The 27,225-nt window shown below is 41.3% G+C and overlaps 1 protein-coding gene across 2 annotated transcripts in view; it reads left to right on the top strand.

Annotated features, from left to right (window-relative positions):
- khdrbs3 (KH domain containing, RNA binding, signal transduction associated 3) overlaps nt 1-27,225 on the top strand; it is a 111,300-nt gene that overhangs the window by 42,764 nt on the left and 41,311 nt on the right. For both annotated transcript variants that reach the window (XR_011311097.1, XM_069703382.1), the window contains exons 2-5: nt 6,356-6,474; nt 16,706-16,822; nt 24,910-25,056; nt 26,067-26,206. Coding sequence is in view for 1 of the 2 variants with exons in the window: in XM_069703382.1 (XP_069559483.1) it covers nt 6,356-6,474; nt 16,706-16,822; nt 24,910-25,056; nt 26,067-26,206 (523 nt within the window). In the remaining variant the exon portion in view is untranslated. The remainder of the gene's footprint in view (nt 1-6,355; nt 6,475-16,705; nt 16,823-24,909; nt 25,057-26,066; nt 26,207-27,225) is intronic.

Genomic DNA, 27,225 nt, shown 5'->3' with positions numbered 1-27,225 from the left:
TGAAATGCTTCTTTTTTTTTTTTTTATAAGAAAAACAAAGCAAAACAAATCTGCAGCTTTAAGAAATACAAGCAGATCAATTTACTAGTAAAATAAAACAAGTACAATTTACATTCATTCTATTTGCATTACAGATGAAAATGAGGTTTGGTGTACACGTTCACTCCGTGATCCTGTTGGCTGTCAGTTTCCCTTCGTCTTGTCCGGTAACAATGTGGTTCAAACAGTGTGGAGATACTGCAGCTATTTATGATGTGTCTCACCCTTCGGCACGAAAATGGCCGACTTAATGACCCAATTGCCTCCGTCCCCAACTCGGCTCTCCAGCTCGCAGCTGAAGTCATGCATAATCCCACAAAATCTGCCCAGCTTATGAATTTTAAATGGTAAGGCCTAAATCACAGAGCTGCTTTTAAGTGATTCCATTTCTAATAGGAAAGCAGACAGCTGGAATGATGTCCCGTTGTTGGGTGTCATCACCCAGGCGGAGGCATTTTATCAACTGTAAATATTTTTTTAATGCGTGCAAAGGTTGCAAAGTTGACATGTTTAACGCAAGAGAAACTTTCGAAACACTTCCGAACATGAACGGCTCAGGGAGAACAAGATTTGAGATTACAGTTTATTTAAACTCTGGTTTTATATTTGTCATTTGACTCTCTCTTCTTTTACTTCTGAGGACATCATTCAGCAACAGTGATGACATTTGACGTTATTTGAAAATTGAAAAGAAATCAGCTTTTTAAGCCAATATGTCTCAGCCGCACGGAGACCCGTATGGAAAGAATGAATAATATATTGAATATTAAAGATCTTCTGCAGTTATGCGTCACTCTGACTCTCTGGTCTTAGTTGCTCTGGAGGAGTCACATGGCTTCAGTAATGTCGAACATGTACAGTATGTATATCCTGTCCAATGAGGGTGTTGAAACGTGTCGGTTTGTCTTATTGCTGAAGAACACCTGAATCCGTTTCATTCCTTCAGTTCCATTCAGTCTTGTACCAGGAGAGCGCAGAAGATACGAGGCTCCAGAGCAAAGGCCATCCTGAGTGTATTTTGGTGCCTTGCGTCATTGTACCGGCCATTAAGGTTAGGATATGCATAAAACAAAGCAAGTATCATCTGACCACATACCAGCTGAGCTATGAATGGCCACACTTGAAGGCTGGTTGAAAAACCTGCTGTTACAGAAAGGGGCCCGATGTGATGAATGGGGGTAACGTTGCACACACAACGGTCTCTCCTCAAACGCAGTCGTACACGTGAACAATTATGGAAGTAGTTGTAAGTTAAAATGGGGAACTTGAGAGAGAAATACACATACCTGGCAGTCACTTTATCATTGTCCAGTTGTTGGTTTAAGAAAGTTAAACAAACTGTCCACCACTGGAAAGGCGTGCTGAAGCAATCCGACAAGCACTTTGTCTACTCGGTCTATATTTGTAAAACGTTGCACTGTCTAGAAAAGGAGTTTTTATTTGCGGTACAACCCTTTAGTGTAAAGCCTCTGAACTGTGCTGGATCGCACAGACAGGGCCAGTGGGAGCAACACTAATGTGCATGTACAGTAACAAATAACCCAGGAGCTAGAATGCTCCTTTAGCTTTTGTGTATAATGCGCTTTGTTTTGTTTTTTGCTTTCAAATAAAGTAATTTTTGTGTGTCTGTCTACCTGTATTAGAGCTCGTCTGTCTTGTGCATTTGTTAGAAATGTCACCATCTTCCAAAATGATGGCTATGCTCAAATAATAAGTTGTAATACCCCAGAATTGTCCCGTTAATTTGAATCATGTTAAACCATTTTGGACACTCACAAATGAATACCAAGTATTTTATAGAATTGTGTATGCTGCAAGTTTGCAACTCATTCAAAACTCGGATAGAGTCTGAGAAAAAGAAAAGCAAACATTTGATTTGGAGGTGAACAACAACAAAAATATCAAAAGATGTGATATTTTTCTGTGAAAAGGAGTAAGTACAGCCTTGGCCTCAGAAACGCATTTTCAATCATTTAGCAGAAATAACTTCTTATTGGCATTTTGTACAATTATCCACCAATCTTTGACATCAGCTTATTAAAATCTTTGACCACTCCTTCATTAAACGTTCCTTTAGTTGCCAGGTGTCATTCTATAACCCTCAATCACTTCTTTCTGAGTCATTCCTTGGTGGATTTGTTGTGTTCTTAGGATCATTAACCTGTTGAAAGGTCCACTTCTGGTTCAATTTCAACTCTCAGATAGATGTCCAGAGAACATTATTTCAAAAGGCCTGTTCTTTGTGTTCATTGGCAAACTGTGCTTTCACTATAATGTTCTTTGTGGACAGCGGAGGCTCTTTCCTGACACGTCTCCCATTCAGGTCAACGGCCTGTAATCTTTTTTTTGACTGTAAACACTGCACTTTGATACTAACAGCAGAGTTAGCTGCCGATCCTGGAATGGAATTTGAGGTTCTTTGAGACTCTTTTTACATCAGTCAGTCTGTTTTAGGGCTGAATTTTCTGGGCAGCCAGTCCTGGACATGTTGGCAGTCGTTTGAAATATACATCACTTGAAGATGATTTTACTTACAGTCTAATGATTTATTTCAAATAATTTGGAGATCTGTTTAAATCCCTTGCCCTACTCATCGGCATCCACATCCTTTTTTTCTGAAGGCCTTAGAGAGCTCTTTAGATCTTGGCATGATGACTTCACACACTTCCACAGCAAAGACAACAACAAACTAGATATCAGAAGTGTAAATGTACAACCCAGTATCCCGGCAAAGCTTGAAGTAGACACGCCCGCCCCCTTATAGTAAAATGTGAAATAGTCACACTTTGGTCTGTCAAGATGTGACAGTTACACCTTTTGAAGGCGTGAAACTTACGCATACGTAAATGTCACGTGACGCAGTATCATGTGACCAAAGGCCCTCAACAGAGGAAACAAAGGACATGTTTTGGCGTTGTTAGGAGGTAGGAGCGGTGGCTTGGAAGCATTAGTCACGGACTGCCAAGCGGGACGATGAGGTGAGAATCCAGGAGGTGACCATGTTTATGTTGAATTGTTTTTGTTTTTCCTAACCCCAACCATGTGCTTATTTAGGTACCCTAATCATGTGTTTTAGCTAGAAGTTTAATTTTCCTGTAATTCACAATGCTCTACGCATGCAGTAGGTTTCATTTTTGTGCACTACAGGTAAATGTGTGAGATTAAAAATGTATGGATCTGAAGGTGAGATAAATGTTGTGGTGTTCTTACTTTTAATGTCAATAGTGTGTTATTAGTTTGAGTATACCACCTTTATCCGTAGCCACTATTTTCAAATAGGATCAAATGTTTGCTTGTCCAAAAATATTTTTTTTAAAAAAGCCACGATTTCCATGGGATGTACTTATTTTTTCACTTGACTGTAGAAGTAAAGGAATAAAAATGACTGCGGCACTTCAGCAATAAGAAAAACCAGCATGTTTCAGCAGGGGAACAGGATATACATTCATATTCAGCAATGTTTAGTCAAGGTAGCTCCTCCAGAGCTCCTTCGACCAGGGAGAATCAGACTGAAGCATAACTTTAAAAAAAATCTTCAAAATTCAATATTTTACTCTCCACAGCTGTGATATATGGACCAAAAAAATAAATAAATCTTTTTTTACAAAACTTGTGCTGAGGACTTGGGAGTTAACATAGAGAGGGTACGACAATATACACTACAGAGCAATTGGATCCTAAAGACATTATAGAGTCAAACATCAAACAGGAAATCTTCAGAATTCAATATTTAATGAATTCATTGATTTCATTTTTGTGTCTGAGCAGCTGACTGTAAAAGCTGTATCAACCCACTGAATTCCTTTCATTCTTCATCATGAGTCAGCATTGTTGTTGTAGGAAAAATAAAGAACGGGCCAAAAAAAAGAAAGAAGACGAGTAATGATATTTTTCATTGACTTCCAGGATTCAATAGAGGTCTGCGTTGTGACTCTCGACCAGCCAAATGGAGTTGGAACAGGAGAGTCTGTGGAAAGGAATGTAAAAAAACAACAACAGGCACATTGTGGTTGTGTCAGTGATGCATGTTTAATCTCTTTTGTTGGAGCGCTCGGTAACGACTGAGGTGGAGGTGGTTCTCCGTTCACGTCGCTGCATTTTCTCCCTCATAAACTGCGGCGCAAACAAGATCCTTTACAAAGAGCCGTGGTTAGTTAATTCGCAGTGGCTTGATTCTGCGATGGCGTGCGTCGAGGTTCAGCTCATTTCAAGCTGCAGTTTTGGCTGCTTATATACCTGCTGATTGATTGCTGAGCGGTGTTGGAGTTTATTTGGACTTGAAATGCAAAAATGTATCTTTGCGAGCAACTCTGGGGGGTTGTGCTGTGAGCTTGAAAAGGAAAAAAAAAATGCATTTGAAACGCAATCTTAGTCACTATCTCCCAACGCATCAGAGGCTGGATGTTTTGAGGACAACGCCTGGTGGAAGGAGAAAACTCTGTCTTGGCACGTTGCTAGGCGATGCATTAATATTAATGTTGTCTTTTCTCAGAACGTGTGCTCTCCCTGCCCCCCCTGGGATAAACTGAAGCTTAAAGATATCTCCATCTCACTGATACTTCTTTTATCCTCGTTAAAAAAAAAATCATATCAAAGGTTTTAATTACATTCTGCTAATGTAATGCTGCAGAGCTTTGTTGAGAAATCACAATTGCATTTTTGAGTTTCCAGTTTGTGGCTGCTGATACGCTCAGTTCGGTGTAATTCAAAGGTGGGTGAGAGGTGTGTCGGCTCGTGTGGCGTTTAAACATGAGTTTTTTTCCGTTTTACCGTGTTTTCAGATTTGCCGCGAAGCTTATTTGGAACTGAATCTCGTCAGCATCGCATCTGACACTGAGCTAGTCTTCAAATAACCTGCGCTGAAAAAGCTAAACCATCGTGATTGCTCTGTTTTAATCTGATTTCTATACCCCCCCCCTCCACCCCCCGCTATTCAAAAATCATTTTCCACAGGAGAAATAAATCTGTGATGGAGTTCGCCCTCTGCCTCAACCTTTCCTCTGCCGGGCTTTTAGCCTGCAGTCATCGCCGTAGACCTCCCTGCACCTCTCCGCTGCCCTCTCCACAAAACCATTTTCCTGGCAACTGAAACACAGATGTTATCCATCTGATTAAACGTTCAAGGTTACATCTCCAAATACATCAAAGTCTTCCTCTGCTGAAAAGAAGAAGCGTGACAGCCAGTATTTTTGGTAGCCTGGAGGTACGAGCTCCAGTGTCCTCCCCTTCATTTTTTATTTTTTTTATATGAGCACATGAAAGGGACTGTAGCACATGTCGTGTCTGCTCAAGTAAATTGGTGTCTCTGTTCAAATTACCAAGTGTTAATGGTGACCGAGACTCTGCCAGTCGGCGAGGGGACTGATGCTAAAGGGAACTAACATGTTGTCGGTAAAAACTGTATTGATAAGGTTTGTTTTTCAGGTCTAAAAAAAGATTGAACAAATCTGCTGAGTGCTGCTCAGCAGGGCTCGAATGATTGAAAATCAGAGTCCTACTGTAGTTTGTAAAGCTACCTTTCTGTAAAATAAATAAATGTGTAGCCTCCAAGTTCAAATCATTTATTTCGTCAGTCTGCACTCAGAAGACATTACACTGCTGTCACTGTGCTTTCTTTGGCTAATTTAGCAAACATTTTTATATTGTTGGAATTTTGAAAAAAATCAAGAATTTGAAATTTAAGGAGACTTTTTGAAATTTTCCCGATAATAAAAAAACAAAAACAATATTAAGTTGAAGGAAGATTTCAACGTTTTGAAATTAAGCTTTTTTTCCCCCAAAAGTTCAAAATTAGATGTATTAACACCTCTTAAGATCGCTAATTGACATGTACAAACAATAACGTGAGACCCAGTTTAAATTTGGAGCATTTGTTGGCCAACAACAGTTAGAGACTGTAGATCCAGTGACGCTGCAGACGTTCTCTTGAGTCTTAACATAGTATAGTTAGCTTGAGAGGTTTAATTATTGTTGTCCAAACCTGTCTTGTCACACAAAAGAGCAACACATAACTCAAATGTTTAGAGCTCTGCGGAAAGTTCAGCTCGATGTTTTCAAACAGGCTCGGCCATCCATGTCCTTACGTCACATGATATTTTCTTTGTAGTTTTTCCAGTTTGTAACAATTCAAAAGAATTAACAAATCATGAATTCTTGTTTCACTACATTTTACAACTTTTCTGGAGATGGGGTTTATAAATTCAGGTATTCTTTTAATTGATAATGGAGATCTGCGTTAGTATCAGTCGTACCATGGCGCTGTTCATTTGCTGCTTTTCGACACCAGCTCATTACGTTTCTTCTTCCTTCTTTCTAGAAATCGATAAAATTCAGAAAGACGAGGGGAAGGAAGAGGAGAAGTTCATCGACGTCGTCATCAACAAGAACATGAAACTGGGCCAGAAAGTTTTAATACCAGTCAAGCAGTTTCCTAAAGTAAGTGTTACAGCACCACCACCACCAGAGACCTCTCCAAGAATGAGATGTGTGCAGTTAGAGAATTGTAGATTGTGTTATTTATAGATAATGAAGTCAACTACAGTAGCTCTGGTTTTGATTTAAATTCCTTCCAACAGCCACCTGACACTTTTTGTTGATGCTTTATGTTATTAGATGTAGCATATCTGGAATCCGGTGTTCAGGCTGACAGAACTGGGGTAGGATTGTGTTCGGGATGTTACTTCCTGTCTGAAGAACTGTTTCAGCTTTTAAAAGCGTTACGCCTGTAACGATCTCTCCTCCTTCCTACATGCACACACCTCTCCGTTGCGATGACCTTGGTGAATGACGCTTTGATGTCTCGGTATATTAATTTGTCAATGAATATTTATGAATATATGATTTAAAGGAATTATCTCAGTGGATTTCATTTTCTTGAGTGTGCAGTGGATTTCTTGTGATACATGGTGGATTTGAGGTCTTTTTTTTTTTTTCCTAGAAATGTAAGAGCTTGTATGAGGAGAGTGTCTTCATAACGCAGCCTATAAGTCACATGTGTGGAGTCAGCTTTACCTCAATGGGGAGAGGTTTGGAACAATAACGCCGTTGAAAGCACTCCAGCCTCGCCCACCTCGTGGAGCCTTCACCGGCACCCGCTCAGTACATGACAAAGGTTTCTCACTGGGAGCCCGGTGGGGAGGCTAAAAGTGAACGGGGCAGCTCTTAGACGGGGACATCACTCAAGTTTTCACCTCATCCCCCCCAGAGAGGAGGACAGCAGCAACCTGAAGCGCAGAGGATAGTGGGAAGGAAACACTGCAGAGTCTGAAACAATAAAGCTCGAGGTTTAGTTCCCCAAAAATATGCTTTTCTGCTTAATATCACAAGAATTTTAATTACATGCAGAGTAAAATAAAGTCAGTTTAACATGCTGAGTGTAAAAATCAGTAGGTTTTATATCAGTCCACGCCCAGCACTTAATTTAACAGTTAGTGGCGGACCCACTGCAGAGACGAATCACATCTGTGACAAACACATTCTCAAACTCGATTCCCTTTAATGTAAAACACTTGTAAAAAACAAAAACCTGCGATCCCTGGGAGTATGTGGGAGTGAAAACGGAGGAAACATTTACCAATACACATGCATTAAATAATCCCTTCTAATACCAGGGCTTTGTTTGGCCTTGTTTCACCTTCCTTACATCCCTGATCGGGACCAGCAACTATTGATTTGTGTTCAACAAGTCAAACAGGTCTACCAGCATGCTAGCGGTTCTGCTAAGCAGCACTTGTTTTTTCAGTCTCACGTCAGAGACAAAGATTGCATGCTGATGTGTTGCAGATATATTATCAATCTTTTGGCCATCATTAAACCCAGTATCGACTCTTTACTGTACTTTATTTGTTTTGGTATTTCATCGCCCCGGGGTTCGTATCAGGTACTTTTGTTGTGTAGGATGTTAGCATGCTAATATTTACCAATTAGTGCTCAACACAAATACAGCTGAAGCTAATTTGAATGTAATTTAGGTTTTCTTTGGCAAAATATATGAAAGTAAATGACTCTTTTACATTTGGAGCATCTCAACCAAACCTCATGCAGCGGTTGTTTCAAAATGTCCCTTCAGTGTGAACAAGTGTGGAGGCTCAACCTTACCATCCATAGAGGAAGCCACACTGCTATCATGGCCAAGAGATGTCGAGACATCCAGGACAATCCCTTTTGAGGATGGTCAATAAAATTACAATATATTTACCTCTTTTTATTAAAGGTGAAGGATTCTTTGCGCCTCAGCCGTCTTATGGTGAGACTCTGCAGGCAAAAACGACTTAAACTCTGACCCAGAAATCTCCACTTCAGTTGCACTTACACACACCAAACTCCTGAGTTTTATTCGCATCTATATTCTGAAGGTGTTTACTGAGGGGTGTGTTAATGTGTCATCCGTAGCCTGATTTATATAATCGTTTTCCTTTCTCATTTACAGGTCTTACTATGATGGTTTGCTCAATACCATTTTTCTAGATGAGCTATTTGTCATTGTCAGATGCTTTCAATGAATTGAAGAAAGTAACATTTGTAAGGATTAGTTACTCTGTTGAACACTTTTGACCCTCAACGGTCACTGTTATAGCTACATAGTGGAAAGGGAGGCACCACCAGCTGAAAGTATTTTTTCTAGTAGTGTCTGAGGACTCGGCCGCCGTTGTAGAACCCCACAATATACAATAAAGTAGTACACATCCACACAAAAGTGTTTATTTTTCACTAAGTACCACTAAACAGCTGTTAGAGCCATCAGTATGTTGATTGCGTTAAACAGAGGGAACAAAAAAACGTTCATTTATGGGCAAAATAAATAAAGCCAGCAGATATGTTGGCAGGTGATGCATTTAAATGCTGCAGTTATATCCGACACGTGAAGAACAGCAGTGTGCGATTTGAGACCCTGTCAAAATTGAGCTACTACACAAGTAAGTGTACTAACATGTAAGTGTGCAATAAGTGAGTGTACTAAGGGAAGTACGCCATTTAAAACACAGCACAGGTTTCAACATCGTTCAACCTACTTTAAAACTGAAATATAGTGATTGAAAGCCTTTTAACAACAACAACAACAACAAGTCTTTAAGAAAACAAATTTAGCCAAATCAAAACATACTTTCTGGTTTTCAGTGGACGTTGTTCAGGAGACTCATTTGTGTCCAGGTATATGTTGTCGAGTTGAAATTATTTCCACATAATAATGTTGGCCGGCGCCGCCTGCGTACGTACTCCACATTGTATGTATGTAATGTTACCTGGAGGCTGATGTGAGTCTCCCAGGTTCACAGCTAAACAGATTTGCTTTGACAGCTTTGATAAGTAGAGCCACTAATACGCTGTTTAGAGCCTCAACAAGCCACCGAAGGAAGACAAATTCAATTTGTTCTATCTGACAGGTAGCAATGGCAAGAGTGATCAGCCTGACTCCAACGGCTTCCCTCCTGAGCCGCGAGCATCACCTTTTGGCTTCTGGCATTGAAGTGGCGCGGCCATTTTCCAAATAGCCTTTTAGGAGCACGAGCGGCGAGGTTAAATCCATCCTCGGCAAACATAGCTTTTTATCAAAATGAAGCTGGCAAGGACAGCACGCAGCGGGTTCCAGGCTGCTGCGTCTCCGTGATGAAATACAACCATTTCTCAGCACTGATTTTTAATATCCAACGATGAAGAATTCTTCGACTTTCTAAGATATTGGCACGAGTGATGATATTACAGTGCTGGATGATGTGCTGGGTTGTGTAATGGGCATTTAAATACAGGAGCTCTCTTTTTTAGAAAACGACACCGTTTAATTGAAAGCCTGTCTACAGAAATAGATTAAAGATTTGAAATCATGATTTAAGCGGTGTGACACATCATGTCGCACCTACTCGGCAACTAAAAATACCCCGCTTTGTGAGCGTTGATGCATTATCAGCGCTCATCTGTACATCTCCCAGAACTGTGGACCCCTTCTCTTCGACGGCAATCTTTTGGCAAGAAAGCACCGCAGGCCATTAGCGAGGCGTAAGGAAGTCCCACTGGTTTATTTCAAGTTGAGACTGTGGCTTTCCTCTGTGCTGGGAGCGGTGATTTATCCTTTCTGCCGTCGCTCCCGTCCTGCTGTCCTCAGCACAACACACTCAGCGACTGGCTCTCTGTGAGCTCACCTTTCGCCAGATTTGCAGTAATACATTCAGCGAATGATGAAAAGATCTCACGTGCACCCCTCCTCCCCTCCTCTCCCCCAACCACCCCCCAGCCCTATCCAAGTTAAGTGTGATTAATCATACATCCTTTCTACTGTGCCCCATTGTATTTCCACTCATGCACACAAATCTTTTTTTTGTTCCGGCTGACACCCAACATGTAACAATTCAAATTTTCTCACTTTTTTTTTATTTTTAGGGGGTGTATTTTATTTGCATCTTTTTGTATTTTCTTGCCGCTAACACCACAACAGAGCAGCAGGTGAAAACCTGTGATTAAACACATCAGCTTTTATTGCGGTGATTACAGACGGCTGCAGCACAATCCTCTCACACACTCTAATGACATGAACCAGTGCAGAAGCCCAGGCAGGTTTATTTCGTAAGGCGCATAATCCCTCACGATAACTAAAGCATTAGCGAAACCCCAGTGCATCAATCACAGTATAGAAGTCGGATTTTGATATCTGATAAACAGCGGGGATTACAGCTATCTGTTGAGTAAGACTCGTATATTTGGAGGATTGTCCATATGAGGAGATGTGTGCAAACGTACCGACTGTCTGTCGACGTGTTTAAATGTCCAGATTAAGACTTCACTCTGACATTTACTGGCATTAATCAAACAAATACAAAGCAAATCTGTATGATCTCTTTTTAAATAGTCAGGAACCTAAAATAGCTCCCCGCAAATACCATTACATCACACCACTTTATTATGTGTAACATGACGTGTAACATTATAGTGAGTTATGGTTGAATTAACCTGCTTCAGAGCCTGAGGCCAAACATCAGCTGCACTGCCACTTTTGAAGCTCTGTGTCTTTTACAATACAGTTAAAGTTTTTAATAAAGTTAACTGTTTACGGATTAAAAAAATTAATCTGTACAAAACAGTCAGCTGTAAATTAAACAGGGCCTCAATAGTGAACCTTGCTTTCCTGAAATGTTGTTTATATACAGATAACCGGCAACAGCACATTTTTAATAAAAGCATCCTAAAGATGAAATCTTTTTAATAAACATACGTATAATATCTCTGAATGTTCCTATGGTTGTTTTCTGCTTTTGCAGCACGACATCTTTTGGTAACAACCAAGGCATTATTGAACTTTTTTTTGTCGAGCGTGACTGATACTGATAGGGAGTAAAAACATTGCAACATACATTTTTTTACCATGATCTTTCAAATGAGGTTATCAAACACCTTTGACACTCATGACAAAGATGCAGTAAATGTCACTGGGAATTTGATAATTATAAATCATTATTAAAAAGCGCAAACAGAACAATTTGGGAAACTGCATTGTGTTCTGTACAAAAGTTTTTACTTCGGCGAATATCAGCCACCTTGTAAGGTGAAATTCCTATATGCCTGCGATAGGCTGATATTGGTCGTTAAAATCTTCTCTACGGTCGTGTGACTAAGTCATTTGACTTTGACTATGTGAAAATCTAGAGAAGAATCATCGTCTAAGTCTACTTCTAAAACACTGTGCCACAGTATTGAAGAATGAGCCATTTACTTTGTTAGACTTGAACCAAAACCACGACCTTGTCCAAACCTTAACGAAAGTGTTTTTGAAGCCCAGATCTGACCACAGTTGGGACTCTTGTCTTCGGTGTCAAAAGTCCTCGACTGTGCCGTCCATCTACCCGAACCACCTCCCCATAACTTGTATACAGAAATCTGGTCTATTACTTTTTTTTAAAGTTCAAACTGATTCATTGTCAGATGTCCTTTTAGGTTAGTTTCTTATAATGTGAATTTATGCTATATAATACCACGTTCTGAATCAAAATAACAACTCGATCAAGTCAAACTAATCACCACAAACAACTTTGGGTTTGTGGGGCTGTTTGCTCAGATCCGGCCCTTCATGCTTAATTCAATATTTATTTATATCTTTGATTCTCTTCTTCAAACTTTACTATTATTGTTGTCAAATAAATATCTGCGCATTTTAAGCCTTAATTCCAGACAGTTAGGAGATTACAGCACGCATCTTAATGTTGAAGCTGCACCAGAGCCACATTCCTCCTGTTCAATGTGAACACCAGTAATGTACTTTTTCATTATTATTAGTATTTGCACTCATACAAACAACATAAAAGCAATGTGACAGGAGAGATAAAAAAAAAAATGGACCTCCTCCCACATAATTTAACAACATAAATGAATAGAAAAGAAATATAAATAATTTGACAAACTTTATATATTTTATGTTTTGTGCCTCTGATTCAGTTTTGTTTATAACCACAGAAGTGTAAGATTACAGCTCAGTAATTGGATTAATCACTCTGGGTACTAAAGCTGACATAATTAAATCATGTAATTAGTCCGGGGAGTTTTCAGAGGATGTTAGAGGAAGAGTTTCTTCAGGTGTTCTGCTGGATCGGTCGGTTAGCGCAGAGTAATGAGGGAGTGCGCTGGAATTGAATTTAAACCAGGACTACAGTGACGTTTTTCCCCCTTCAGTGGATTCTGTCCACCACAGACACCTCCGTACCGAAATGAAGGAAGGCATTTGTCCTCTCTGCTCACCTGGAAGCCAGACTGTCTGTAATTGTGTCCCTGATTTCCACAGAACCTCAAACAGAGTAAATTTATGTCTGCATTAATGTCACCTCCCTCCTGTAAATGAGCTTCTCCTGCCCAATGTAGGCTCGGTAGATACGGCTCCTGCACTATAACATTGAAAAGCTTTGTTCTCGATCAGAAAACAAGCTTTTCTGCTTGTTCGAGCGTTTTTACCCATCGGTGAGCGCGCCGGCCGCGAGTCAGAGGACTTGAGATATCTACAGAGAACATCCAGGACACCGTGTCCGACACACAACCTGTCAGGAAGGATGGAGCGGCTGCACAAAAGCTGTATTAACGCCGGGAGATGTCGGCTGTGTGATCCAGCTCTGCGAATCATTTCGAGAGATGGCACAGCTCAGTGATCAAGGCGCTATCCAGGTGGAAATGATGGATGCGCAGGACATCGGTTAAACTCAGCACATTTTAAATATTTCCTGACACCCTCCATTTGCCCCGGCAACGCTGTCTCCTCCGATGAGTCTTTTGTAAACCTGAATCCATTAGAGTGAGGAGGCATTTTGTTTGCTCAGATAATTTTAAATTGAATTTTTCCTGACCCAACAATTCATGTCCTGCTCGATGTATTTGGACTTAATTAGCGTGCAAATTACATTGGAGGTATTGAAATATTTCAGGTGATGGAGGAAGCATACAGATTTAGAAGCGCTAACGTGAAGTTCGACACGTCTTCCATATTCATCGATCCAGGTGCAAGCTTTTTAGAAGGCCACTTCTTCCCTTTCAGGAGTGGAGGGTTTGAATTAGCACAGTGGGACGCGGTACTTAGTTTGAGGGAAGCTCTGAATGGGGCCATGTATGCTCACATCCAGTCACAGGACTTGGTGTAATTATAAAAGCTGAAGGAACATACAGTAGCTGAGAGCTGCTGGAGTTCTGCCTGGACAGGATAAAAAAAAACAACAACAGTCGGTTACTGCATTAGAGCGAATCACTAAAGCTTGCCTTTCAAATCCCTCACCCAGGAATTGGCAGAAGCCTCCTAATAAGCACTCGCTTTCTGAACAAAAGGCAGGAGAGATATAGGTGAGGTGCAGAACAAAACTGCCTGCTTTTTTTTTTTTTGTAAACTCCTGCTTGCTAATTGATGACCTAGATAGTGGAGGGAGACAGCTGTATAACTCACTGTTAAAGGGAAAACAGAGGGTAGGTGGAGGGGGGGGACACCCCACTCGCCTTTTGTCTCTCTGTCTGTCTCCGGCAGCTGGAGCGATTGTGTTTAGCCCGTGTAAAGGTTGTATGACTTTGATGGGTGTCTGCGCACGACATGCCTTGACATAGTAATGCATAGCATTTGTGTTTTTCACGTCGAAAGAAGCGGTGACCTTGTGAAGTGATCCAACCCGTGAAGCCTTTGATGCGCCAGCGGTGGTCAAGTTCAATGTTAACTCAAATAAGCACATTATGATAATGTTCCTCACTGAAAATTCATATTCAAATATTCCAACACATTTGGGGAAACGTTTCCTGCTGGTATCAGAAGGTAAAGATTTTGGAAAAAGCAAGCAGGCAGCAGCGATGGACTCGCATGACCTAAATACTGACTTAATACTGCATAATTTTCAGAGATAATCACAGTTACATATGTAAGGACAAATGTAGTGATGGTTTTTAACACATCAGTACAGGACTGGCTCCTTTCAGATTTTTGTATTCATTAAATAGTTAAATCCGAAGAGTTCCCTGTAGCGGGCTATGAGCTGATTGCTTGGTTCAATTCCTGAATAGATTTCATTGGTTGTTTGTTGGTTATTCTCTAGACTGCATAGAAATGTGGATTTAGTCTTTGGATCTAAAAAGGGAACGCAGCAATGCTGAATTTCCTTAATGTGCAAAACCACTGATGGCCTCGAGGGGCTGGCTCCAAAAAAGACTCAATTGCTAAATTCCCTCCAACAGATCAGTTGGATGGTGGTCCATCTGAAAATAAATCCAGAATGAATTAGATATGAGGCCAAGCGGCAACCAACCGTGACGTCACCCATTGGTTTGTGAACTGTCGTTCTGAAGCCTCGAGTTCGGCATCATGGCCGTCACCATCTTATTTTTTTGGAGCCTGAAGTGACCATATTTAGACTTCCTGGGGCAGGAGCAAGCGGTGGATCTGACTTTATCTCATTGGAAACCAAGGAAACTACGTCCCGCCCACCGATACAACTGCTGCCCCACAGACCTGTCAATCAAACAAACACGTCCCCCAAACATGCTACTTTTTGATGCTTAATATCTTATTAATGTTGGGATTATTTTTAGATGAACTGCCAGTGATCTCAGTCGTATTGCACTTTAAGGCACTTCCGAATTGGCCTCACTTTTCAGACTCGTAAGCTACGTCCACTTTTATATACAGTCTATGTATTAGGCCTTAAGGAGAGGTATGTTTGGGGGCGTAACTGGTTTGATTGACTTGCCTGGGGTGCAGTCAGATTGCTGGTATACATTGGAGGGGTATAAAGTCTTCAGGTTCTCAGACAGATCAAACCTTTGGCTCCTCCCCAGTTTGTCCAAATATGGCCACTTCTGGCTCTAAAAAACCAAGATGGCAACAGACAAGATACCAGCCTGGATGCTCAAAAATAGCAGTTCACAGTGGGTTGCCACTTTGTTATTCTCAGTTTAAAAGTAAACTCCCCCAATCCTGTACCACTTTTCTCGTCATTGGTGGGGCTGCTACAAAAAGCATGCAAACATGTTCCTTTTTTTTCTGGCAATGGCTACAGAGGAGGCATGAGAAAATTAACATAAAGTAACATAACTTGAGTAAATGTTGCATTGTGGGAAGTTGAGGAGCTTGACATAGGAACTAGGAATCAGAATGTCTTGTACACTTTGTATGTTCATCATGTGGGATTCCATAGATCTCAGAGAATCCTGAAAGATGCTGATGAAAAACGATATTTAACTAGTGTGTACAGGATAATAACGTGTAAGCACAAATCGTTATCTTGTCTGAACAAGAGTGATCTAACATTTTGTGCATGCCTAGTTATTATCTTGTACAATAAGGTCATACTGTATATTTTGTGCACCAAACATAGATCTTATGCAAAGATAAAAAAACAAAAAACAAAAACATTCAAGCAACCTTGGTTCAGGATTCTGACAATTTATTTCACATATTAATTGAGATTGATAACATTTCATAGGTAATTTGATATTATAGACTTTTTGCCCGTACTGTACACGGGTGTGTTTTCCTGTGAGGATGGAGAGGCCATTTCCTATAACTTACTGTATACACATTTTTTGGCTAAAATACAAACAACTTTAAATTAGTATTGTAACCCCCTTTGCATCATTTTGGGTAATACATTTTTATTTTTTATTTGAAGTTTTATGTACAGTTTAGTCTAAAAAGACAAAGTGGTAAAACAGTATATGACACTATCCTTGGTAGGAAAGATGGAAAAGCAATTCTCTTTACTAAGGGTGATTATAGAGTTACTACCTTAATAGTGTTATAATTTACATAATGATTTTTTTTTTTTTGTAACACAGCTAGCTGTAATTATAAAAATGATGATGATGATGATTTCTTCATGATTAGATGTTTGTGATCATTGTATTTTCCCCACGTCTGAAACCAAACCCTGCAACAGTACCTTGTGAAGTTAATGTAAATGTTATGCTCAGATTTTGAGATAGAGAATCGGCCACGAAGCATCTTCTCGCAGTATAAAACCAGCGGCGATGAAAAGGTGACCCGCTGAACTCTGGATAAGACATCTCAGAGATGCTTCTTCACTGATCGTATCAAGACCGGAAAAGCTGCTGAGAAGTTTTCATTAGCTGGAGCCTATGGTCAGGCCGAGTGACATAAGAAACGCCTTTGCTCTTTATCTCAAACACACAGATTCTGACTGATCGGCGCTCTCTCGCTCTCTTGCAGTTCAACTTTGTCGGCAAACTCCTGGGGCCACGCGGGAACTCGTTAAAGAGACTACAGGAGGACACTCTCACAAAGATGTCAATTCTGGGAAAAGGATCCATGAGAGACAAAGAAAAGGTAACACTCCGGTCTGGTATTTCTTTTTTTTTTTTTTTGCCCTGCTCTCCCTGCTGTACCCCCACATTATTTTATCTTCTGCTACTATTACTCTTTAACAAGGTTTGAAGCGAAGGTGGATCCACCTTTAGAGTTCTGAGAGAGACTCATAAAGGAGGATGTAAACCTGAGGATCCCGAGCTTTTTCATGTCATAACATTCAGATATGCTTCAATATTAGGCGACTTTGTGCTGTTTTCTTTTCCCGAAAAATTGTAAGCCCACAAGTTTTTGTACGCAAGTGACTGTAGATGACTGACAACAGAAATGAGCATCGTTATACATAAAATTAAACAATAGGAAAAAAAAATTCAGATTTGAGTTAAGATACATTTTATGAGCATTTAATCCGTGTTCTTTACAGTTGGCCTGTTAAAAAGTTCAGTTTTGTCTGTTCAACAGGGTCAAATCCAAGTATATGTAATTTGATATTGAGAGTGATGGAAAAAAATGGTGTCACTTAAGTATCAGTATTCCTTATTTTCAGATTTTTAAATTGAAACGATGATTCTTTAATCAACATTTGATTTGTTCTTTAGACTGAGCCGGTGTAATAAAAGCTACCAGAAAACTGTTTGCCCCGCAGCGAGCCGGTAAGCCTGTTAGCATCGGTGCATGAACAAAATTAACTGGAGGCTTTAAGTGGTGGCCAGAAGTCAGTTTCTCACTCCGACAAATACATCTTCATGTTTAACGTCACCGCTGACATCCAACAGTTTAATTTTCAGCTAACTTTTGTTTTCTATCGTCTGTTGACTGGATTCAGCAACTACGACAACACTTCCAACCTGAGACGAGTCGGGAGCTTCAGAGTAAAAGTGGTTGTGCTTTGTTTAACTTTATTTTAGCATAATTTTATGTAACTTCATTGTAAAAGTAATTTTACCAAAGTTAGGTAAATTACTAAAAGTAATTTAACTAACAGGGAGAAGAGTTCTGCTATATATGGAGTTTGCCCTCGCAAGTGATATTCCTAATGTCAGAGCTTTATAGTCATGATGCTGCTGAAATAACATTCTGAGAGTGACTGACATGTGACATGCCTTCTTTTTGAAAATATGACTGAGGATAGTCTCTACAAGACTCACCATTGTTCCACTGTCTTGTGTCAAAACAGTAAAGATAAAGTGTAATAAATCACAACATTTATGCTTTTACTCAATATTGAAAATTAAATATAAGAAAATCGAATATAAGAGGACATTCAAGCATCAGTGAATGTTTGCTTATACATTTCTTAAATAATGAATCCATTATTATCAGATAGATCATTTGTTCAGCTATAACCTGTGAGTTAAAAAATATTTCAAATATTCATAATGTTTTCGATAATCAGAAAACAGACACGCGGACTCTTCCTCATGAATGAAATTGTTCCTTTTCACTTCCTTATCATTACAACTTGGAAGAAACAAAAAATGTTTATGTTTATCTGTTAGTCTCGAGTCACTCCCGGTACCCGAATTTGATTGACAGCTCTCGGGTCGTGTTGGCTGCTTTAGAGTTTTGCAAAAGCAGCTGCATCTTGAAAAACAAATTTCAAAAGTTTATGGAAATGTGAATGATCTTGGGGATCACCAAACACACCAAACGTCTTTAAAGCCTGCAGAATACACACAACCAATCATGTGCAGAGTGTCCACAGGGAAGATTGTGTTACTCTTTAACAAGGTTTTAAAGTGAAGGTGAATCCATGGCTTCATATGAATTCAGACTCGGAGAGAGAAAATTGCTCTTTGTAATGATTGGCACCAAAGTTCAAATAAAAAATGATAGATTTTGTGAGGACGGACATAGCTTGAAATTTCCAACACAATCCAGTTGAATAACTTCCATCACGTCTGATCATGTCAGCACGTAAAGAGAGAGGACATAAATGCCTCTAACAGCAGATCTTTAGCAGCAGAATTGATTGCACACTGGGCTGTTTAAACGGGAGTAAATCGACTTCGCTTGGCTCGTCTGCGTCTCCCCCCTCCCTCTGTTTGTCAGGGCTGATTTGTTGGTGGCGACGGTGATTCTGCCTATCACACGGCGCATTCCTTTCTGATTACTGTGATCAATAGTCTCTGATGGTCGACTCCTGTCGTGTACCTGGAGAAAAGATCTGTCACGGAGATGTGCTGACCTCGGCAGCCCTCACCTGTCTGCGCCAACCCGCTGCGGGATTTATGACCGACAGCTTTCTGTTGTAGGGATGCTCCGGTGCAGGACTGCGTCCTCTTCTTTTTATTTTCTAGGCGGGATATTCACTTGCGACAAAACTGATGTTCAGCCAGTTGCTGACTTTCTGTTTTCAGCCTGCGTGTCACATGAGTCATTGTCATTTTCGACACTTGAAATTCCTGGTGTAGGTCAGAGAGCCACTGCAGAGCAAGAAGAAGGACTCAAGTCAAAAAAAAAAAAAGCTGTCTTATCTGTGCAGAAGACATTGATTGTATATAAAAGTGGACTTTCCAATCCGGTTCTGAAAAATGAGGTCAATGCTGAAGTGCTTTAAGCTGCAATACCACTGAGTGCCACTAGAGGTTGGCTCCATAGACTCCCATTCAACTAGTCTCATAAAATGCCTGGTATTAATTATAAAATAAGCTTCAAAAACCCATGTTTTTGGGGGCGTGTCTGTTTGATTGGCAGGCCTGTGGTGCAGTCAGGTTACAGCTCGCCCAAATATGGTCACTACCGGCTCCAAACCGCTCTGAACTAGCAAAGATGGCGTCGGACCAAATCCGAACTCGACGTTTCATAAAGGCCGTTGAAAAACCAACGGGTGGCGTCACTGTTGGTTGACACTGAGTAGAAGCACAAAGTGAACTCTTTAAGGACTATTTCTAATTATAGGACAAGATACAGACTGTACTTCTGGTTTGCCTTTGACTGACAGAAGAGCATTAAATGTAATTGTGCTCTTACTGCTTTACTTGAAGGGTAAAACTCTTCTGAACGATGTTGAGAACGCTCCCTTTTAAGCTCGTGCATACGGCGGAGACGCAGGGAGAGCTGGTGTAATTTCACAAATATTGGCCGCTGCGGGACCTTGATCTCATGCTGACGAGACTGGGAGTGCAGAGAGGTTGAAAGGCACCGAGCTGTCGGGAGTCAGAGTCTCCCCGCCTGGCTGTGGCACCTCAGTCGTCCTGTCGCTGTCAGAGCGGGATGATGTAAAGGCATCCGTGTTCCGCGCCCCCTCCTCGTTAGCGCCGTGATTAACTCATCCATTTTCCTTCCCCGAGACCTGTACTCCCTCTTTAATTTTCCTGACAGACAAAACAATCAGCTTTTCTTTGTCTCACTTCTGGTAAGTCCTGCGTCGGCCGTCATCTGCGAGGTACTGTTGTGGAGGAATACCTCCACGCATGAGGAAGAGCTTTCCCCCGACACAATATGAGTCTAGCTGTGGTCCTGTTGTGCTGCAGGTCCATGCGCCATTTGAAAATCTACAGGATCACATCATTTAAATCACATTAACAAGCACATGAACGATGGGAGACGTGATTCAGGTGGGCAGTGTTTTGCAATAAATGACACTTTTCATTATACTTACAGGCTTTACTAAGTAATAAAGTATTGACATTGTCATATGAATTGATGTCTGTTTTGCAGCTCCCAGTGCAGTAAATGTCAAATGTAAAGCTCTTCACTCCCGTTCTCTGCCACAGTGTCATTGTCCACGCCTTTTGCACAGTCAGCCTTTTTGAAAAGTATACCTCTTTTCTTCTTGTCTTCCCTGAAGGTATTGGTGGTGCTGGGTAGACAGTCTTGTTCAGCAGGCTGTAATGATTTCTAGTGCGCTGTATTGTGTGTGCATCTTCTTTTGTGTGTATTTGAAATGAATGTGTCTGTGCTGTAGCTCAAAGGTAAAAGAAACAAACTGCCACGTGCTGAACTCTCTCAGCAGAGATTCATCTGTTTCGAGCTAAATGCTAACGTCAGCATGCTAACATGCTCACGATGCTAACAAGCTAATATGGAAGGTTGAGTCTGACATCAACCCTTAATGCACTCACTCAATACTCCCCATATAACGGAGACCCAGGAGTTCAGTCAGTGAGCAATACATTGGGGTGTAAGAAAAAAATGTATACACTTCAATGTTATGATGTTATGTTTTGAGATACTGAATCGGTCCTAAAAAAAAACCCACTCCGTTTTACATGGTTTACCTGCAAAAGTTTGAGGCAGACAGTGGTTCATTTTGCATTGTGTTTAAACTAGACATGAACATGAACTCGGGCTGTAAACTCAGGCTCAACAAATGCTATCCAACTTGGCCATTGTTTGCGTTACACGTCCAACAACAAACTCACTTCGTCTGGACATTGATTATTGATCAGTAGATTTACCGTCTGCTCGGGGCTTCACTCTAACGACTGTGCAGAACTGTGGTAGACTAATGATCTGCTGGCTTTACCTGCAGAGTTTGACTGCACCTCATCCTCATTTATTTTTTAAAGGAGTTCCACACAGAACTTTTTGATGTCTGTGGTGGTCTTTACAGGTTCGTTATGTTCATGACATCTAATCTCACAGCGCCACACAGTTTAACCTCGTAAAACTCCAGAGTCTGACAGCAACATGTTCTTCTGTAGTTTAATGATGGTTAGGAGAGAGTTTGTAGGTGCATTACCGCCACCTTCTGACAGGAGTAACACACTACAACCAAACACCAGTAAAAGCGGGAAATAAGGAAGAACGATAGTCGCATCTACGAATCAATAATTTTCATATTTGAATGACTATTTGAAAAATCATGACCCATCCCTAGATTAAACCCACAGTTTGCACAACAATAGACTGGTGTGTATCTGATGGAGCTTTGATGGCCCGAAAGCTTCAGAAATGAAGTGGCCTTTTGCAAAGACCTTAATGTGAAGACATCTCTTCCAACTAGTTTGTGGTCATTGATGGTTCCTCAATATTTAAAAAGCTCAAGATAGATATTCTAAGATGAGTCTTAAGAACATCAGGAGTTGGAGAAAATCCAATGAAATCCGGCCAACAGCGGAAAGTGTTTGGTCTCCTAAAGCGCCGTGAATGGACACTAGATTTGAGGGATCTGTGTGTGGAGATAAAAACTGATGCACGTGGTGCTTTTAAATCAAATGAATAATATTTAAATCACTTTCTCATTTCACTAACAGCCAGTAAAGGAAGGCCGATACAGAGGGGAGTCTTGCTGCTTTAAGACAGCTCCTGCCTCTAAATACATGTCTTCATAATATATCTATGTTTGTCCTGCTAAAGAAGAAAGCCGCTTTTTGTGTCTCAAAGCCACTTTGGCTGTCAGAGGTGCAGATGAACAAGGCTGATAGAGCTGTGTAGTTCATCACTGCCGTAGATGGCTGTATTGCATCCAGTGTAACGCATCACCTGTCATGCAGAGCACATGAGAGAATTTTCCCAGCATCTTCCCTTAAATATTTCATTTGAATGTGAACCTCAATTGAAGCTCGACGTTCGTCGTGTACCTCTTAAGCTCCGTCTGCGGGGAGCTCCTGCGTCCGAGCGCCGCGGCCCTCCGTTTCCAGGGCGAACGGCTTTTCGTAAGCAGATTTACCAAGAAATAAAAATGTAAACAGAAGGAAGATGCTGCCAATAGATAGGAAAAACAGACAGCTGTAATCTCCCGCCGTGGGCTGCTGAGCTGCTATAGGACTCGGCTGGATCACGGCTGCTTCTTATCAGCGCTGGGAGAGGGAGAGAGTGTGACAACCTACGTATTAAAACTGATGCTAATCATGTGGTCACATACACGCTGATTTCATACCTAATGAGACATCTATTAGTTGTATCAGTGACACGTTTATGGAGTGATGAGTAAAAGAACAGGTCTTAAATTGGAAGTCCTCAAACGACACCTGCTAACATTAGACTGTATTCTCTGTTTTTTTAAGTTCTAAGCACGCAGTAATGATTGTATTTCATATCTTTTTTTGAATGCAAATAAAGCACATGAAAGCGAAGAGGAGAGACAGATCTACTCGCAGTTGTCTCCTTCCGACACCCTGCTCACATTCCCCGCTCGACACCGGCAGTTCTGGCGCGATGCGCAAAGGAGCCCTCTGCTCGTAAAGGCACAGATTTATGGGGGAAATTAACATATCATTAACATACCACAGGCACACTTAAAATAAGGTTATTTATAATTAGATGACATCAGAGACACTGGTTTGCATGATGCTGGAGAGGGAGAAGCGGAAGAGGAAGTTGCAGCCATTGGAAAGGCCCCAGAGAAGAGTTTTGTGTGTGTGTGTGTGTGTGTGTGTGTGTGTGTGTGTGTGTGTGTGTGTGTGTGTGTGTGTGTGTGTGTGTGTGTGTCTGTTCAAAAAGGAGAAACTGGGACGCCAAACCTGTTGTTTCCTTTGTGTGATGTGGTGGGAGACATTTGGGGGTTTTGCTGTCCTACTTCTCGCCATCAATAACATTATACTGGCCTGCTTCTGTCGGGCCTGAACGGCCTTGTGCAGCCCGACTCTGTTTACACTCTTCTGTTGCAGCCTAAATGCTCCGGCCCTCTGCAGGTGGACAGGAGCGAGTGTCATCTGCTCTGCTTTCAGGGGTTTGAGTGGAACTTATAAACAAATGTGCGCTCTTTTACGCCTGAACATCAGCCACTGTAAAACTGCTGCAAGTTAGAGATTCAAGCGTGAAACTCGAACACAGCAGTTGTTTTGAACAGACACTCCTGGCACTGCCAACCACCATGTATCTCACCTGACAAACTGACCCTATTGCAGTCATCAAATATTCCGTAAAACTCCTTCCATGCATTTGTAAAGACAGTTTTTAAAAGGATAGAGACTGTAGATTGGTCCTGTATCCGAATACATTAAGTTCTTACTGTGTACAGTTTGTTTAAAGTAGCAATTACAAAATATTTGTAGCTAATTTTAGGAAGCTAGCAGACGGTGGAAATTGTACAACGTTAACACCCTGAACAAATCCAGAAAACACTCGCTGTCGACAACAAGGTGACCTTGATTTTAACACAACAAAGTGCTTTGTCTAAAAAGTGCCAACCAACCTATCGTCACCCATTGGTCTGTCAGACGGGCTGACGAGGAGCCATAGACTACAAAAGTAGCTCCTGGGTCAGACAAATGAGACCGAAGCTGAAGTGTCTGTAGAGTGCCACTAGGGGTTGGCTCCAAAAAGTCTCCGTCTCCATTGAGTCCCATAAATTATTTTGAATTTTAAAGTCAATATGAAAATGTTCAAGTCATTTTGGATTTGCTAGCTGATGTCCCTCATTCTGTTTAGTTTTCTAGCAGTCCATCTGAAAATAATCCCGTCATTAATTGGAAAATAAGTCTCAAAAAGAGGTGTTTTGGGGGGCGTGTCTGTCTGATTGACAGGCCTGTGGTGCAGTCAGGTTACTGATATAAGTACGGTATGTTTTAACAATCCACCAACACTCAGTGATGTAATGGGGCCACCAATTAATTTCTGTCATCTGAAAACAATTTCCAGCCAAGCCGTTTGCTGTTTTACTGAACTACACCTCACAGGAACTTTCCATCCACATTACATGGAATATAAATAAATAAACCAGTTTTTCTCAGTTTAAGTGACTTTTTTAAATGACTACTTATTTCTTTTGTAACATAGGGCACTCTTGTTTTACAAAAATCAATACTGCATCCTATCAAGTATAAATCAGAACTTTTCTTTCCTCCCAGGGTCGTGTAATTCATTTTAATGACGTTGCATTGATCACAGTGATGCTGATGAGCTAAAATGCAACAAGCAATGTGAGTGTATACTGTGCACCATCTATACATTTGTTAGGAAGACAACAGCAATCAGTTAAAAGTGACAGGAAAAAGTTTACAACAACCCGCCTGAATGTTTTCTGTGTCGTTTTGTAACTCTGCAGCAGCGAAGCATCAAACCTCATTATGTTGACAGTTATGAAAAAAAAACTCCTAGCAGTAAATCCTCGCCGAAATACAGAAAAAAATAAGATAAATGTTCCTCACTGTGACAGCGAACTCATTCCCTAGACGCCGCATATATGACACCAAACTGTTGTTATTTTGTACCATCAGGAAGAGGAGCTACGGCAGAGCGGCGAGGCCAAATATCACCACCTGAACGAAGACCTGCACGTCCTCATCGAGGTGTTCGCCCCGCCGGCTGAGGCCTACGCCAGGATGGGTCACGCTCTGGAGGAGATCAAGAAGTTTCTCATACCGGTATGTTCCCTTTTCTCTACACACACACACACACACACACACACACACACACACACACACACACACACACACACACACACACACACACACACACACACACACACACACACACACACACACACACACACACACACACACGCACACATGCTCTGACGTTTCCTTATTCTCCTCCTGAATCTCTCTTCAGCTGCACTTTGGCCCCGGCCAACTCGTTTCCAGCCTGAGACGTGTCGCTGTTCCACTCCCTCTTTTTGTCTGTAACTTCAACTGTAATTCTGTCGGGGTCTTCGGTGTGTGTGTGTGTGTGTGTGTGTGTGTGTGTGTGTGTGTGTGTGTGTGTGTGTGTGTGTGTGTGTGTGTGTGTGTGTGTGTGTGTGTGTGTGTGTGTGTGTGTGTGTGGTAAGTGTCTGATTCAGTGTGTGTGATCCTGTGTGGGAAGTCGTGGGTATAAGAGGAATAAAAGAGCACAGGAGGGAATCTCTGCATGGGCCAAACCCTCCTTGGCAGCGGCAGCGTGCAGCATGGAGCTTATTTACTCCTCCTCCATTCATTATGGATGATCTCTCCGATGCTCCGAGCGGTGATGATTTACATCTCATCGTTAATTATCGGCAGACCCTTCCAACGTTCCCCCTCCTCTGTTACGTCTCCTCGGCATCGCCACCAAACATATTTATTGACAGAGCGGACACACAACAATCATATCAGTCATTTTCTGATTAAAGACCTATTTCCATATTAATTATGTGTTTTAATTTAGCAACAAAAAACAACTGTGTGCGGAGATAAAGGCGAATGGGGTTCCCGAGGATTTATCAACGGGAGATCTGAAATGTTTTGCTGCCTCAGGAGCAGCGGTCACGGCAGTACTGTAAAGTACATTAATTAGATATTCCCGAGGCTGTAGCCCTGGAGATAAAGGACGTAATTTAATACAGTGTAATTGAAAGCGAGTCTCTTGCTGTCTGTGTGTGTGTGTGTGTGTGAACACGATGCCTCTCTGTGTGCAGGATTACAATGATGAGATCAGACAGGCCCAGCTGCAGGAGCTCACATACCTGAATGGCGGCTCGGAGGACGCCAAGGTGCCATCGGTGAGGGGCAAGTCAGCCGCCCGTGGAAGAGGGACACCTGTTCCAGGGCCTCCCAGGTAACCTGCTTCCAAGTGTGTGTCCGTGTGTGTGCGATGTTGAGCACTTTGGTTCAGCTGGGGAGTATTATTTACAATTAAGGAGCTACTGGGAAGCCAGGTTTTTTTTTTTTTCTACAAATGGACGTGCACAGTATCCTGTTGTTAATTGTATCATTTAGAGTTGGAGCAATAATAATAATAATACATTTTATTTGTATAGTGCTTTTCAGTATACTCGACTACCCTTCACAGCAGGGGTCCCCAATAGAGCGATCTCAATGCCTATGCTGGTAGATCGCGCTTCATTCAAAAAAACTAAGCCATTTGATTTTTATTTTTTTTCAAATTGTCATCCTCACCTCAGCATGCCACTTGGTTGATATAAAAAGCAGCCAGTGGCTTCTGTAGCTTTCCAGACTTTGCTTTTCTGGAGCAGATCGCTACATTGATGTGGCCTCAAACATTGCAACACTATTTCATGATCTGAATTCACGCCTCTTCTTCTCTGTTTAATTGCGCATCAACTATTCATCACACGTGCGGCATGAAACATGCGGCGCACATCCCATGAAACTGCACGGCTTTAGCTTTCCAACACTGTCAGTGCCTTGTCGATCTGCATCAAACTTAATCATCGTTACGCTGCATTTAGCACCGCGTCCATCTCCACACCCGCTACTCTTGATTGAATCACACCTGAAGTTCTGATCGCTTCACGTGCCGAATATTTAAAAATAATATTCTGATGATCATCGTTGTTTCTCTGTTCAACAAAACTTTTTCAACTAATCCGGTTTTGAAATCGCAGCTGACTTCTACTTTGTCTTCAACATAAGGGTTAACTGGACATCTCACTTTGTATGACAAAAAGTTTTAAAAAAAATTAACATTCGTGGGACTACCCTAGTTTCACGCAAATCGCAGGGGCACATGCTCAAAGTCTGAGTCCCTGGTTTGGGCTATTGGCCACCCGCAGTCATCAGAATAAGGTATATAAACATATTGTGATGTGGAGGGTTCATACCGCAATCTAAAGA

Source organism: Brachyistius frenatus, unplaced genomic scaffold (genome assembly GCF_029030835.1).
Source record: "Brachyistius frenatus isolate BFR_SWC_R1_liver_20210118 unplaced genomic scaffold, ASM2903083v1 Contig_46, whole genome shotgun sequence".
Taxonomy (NCBI): domain Eukaryota; kingdom Metazoa; phylum Chordata; class Actinopteri; family Embiotocidae; genus Brachyistius; species Brachyistius frenatus.
Note: the sequence above shows the minus strand (reverse complement) of the source record. Positions and strands in the feature narration are given on the sequence as shown.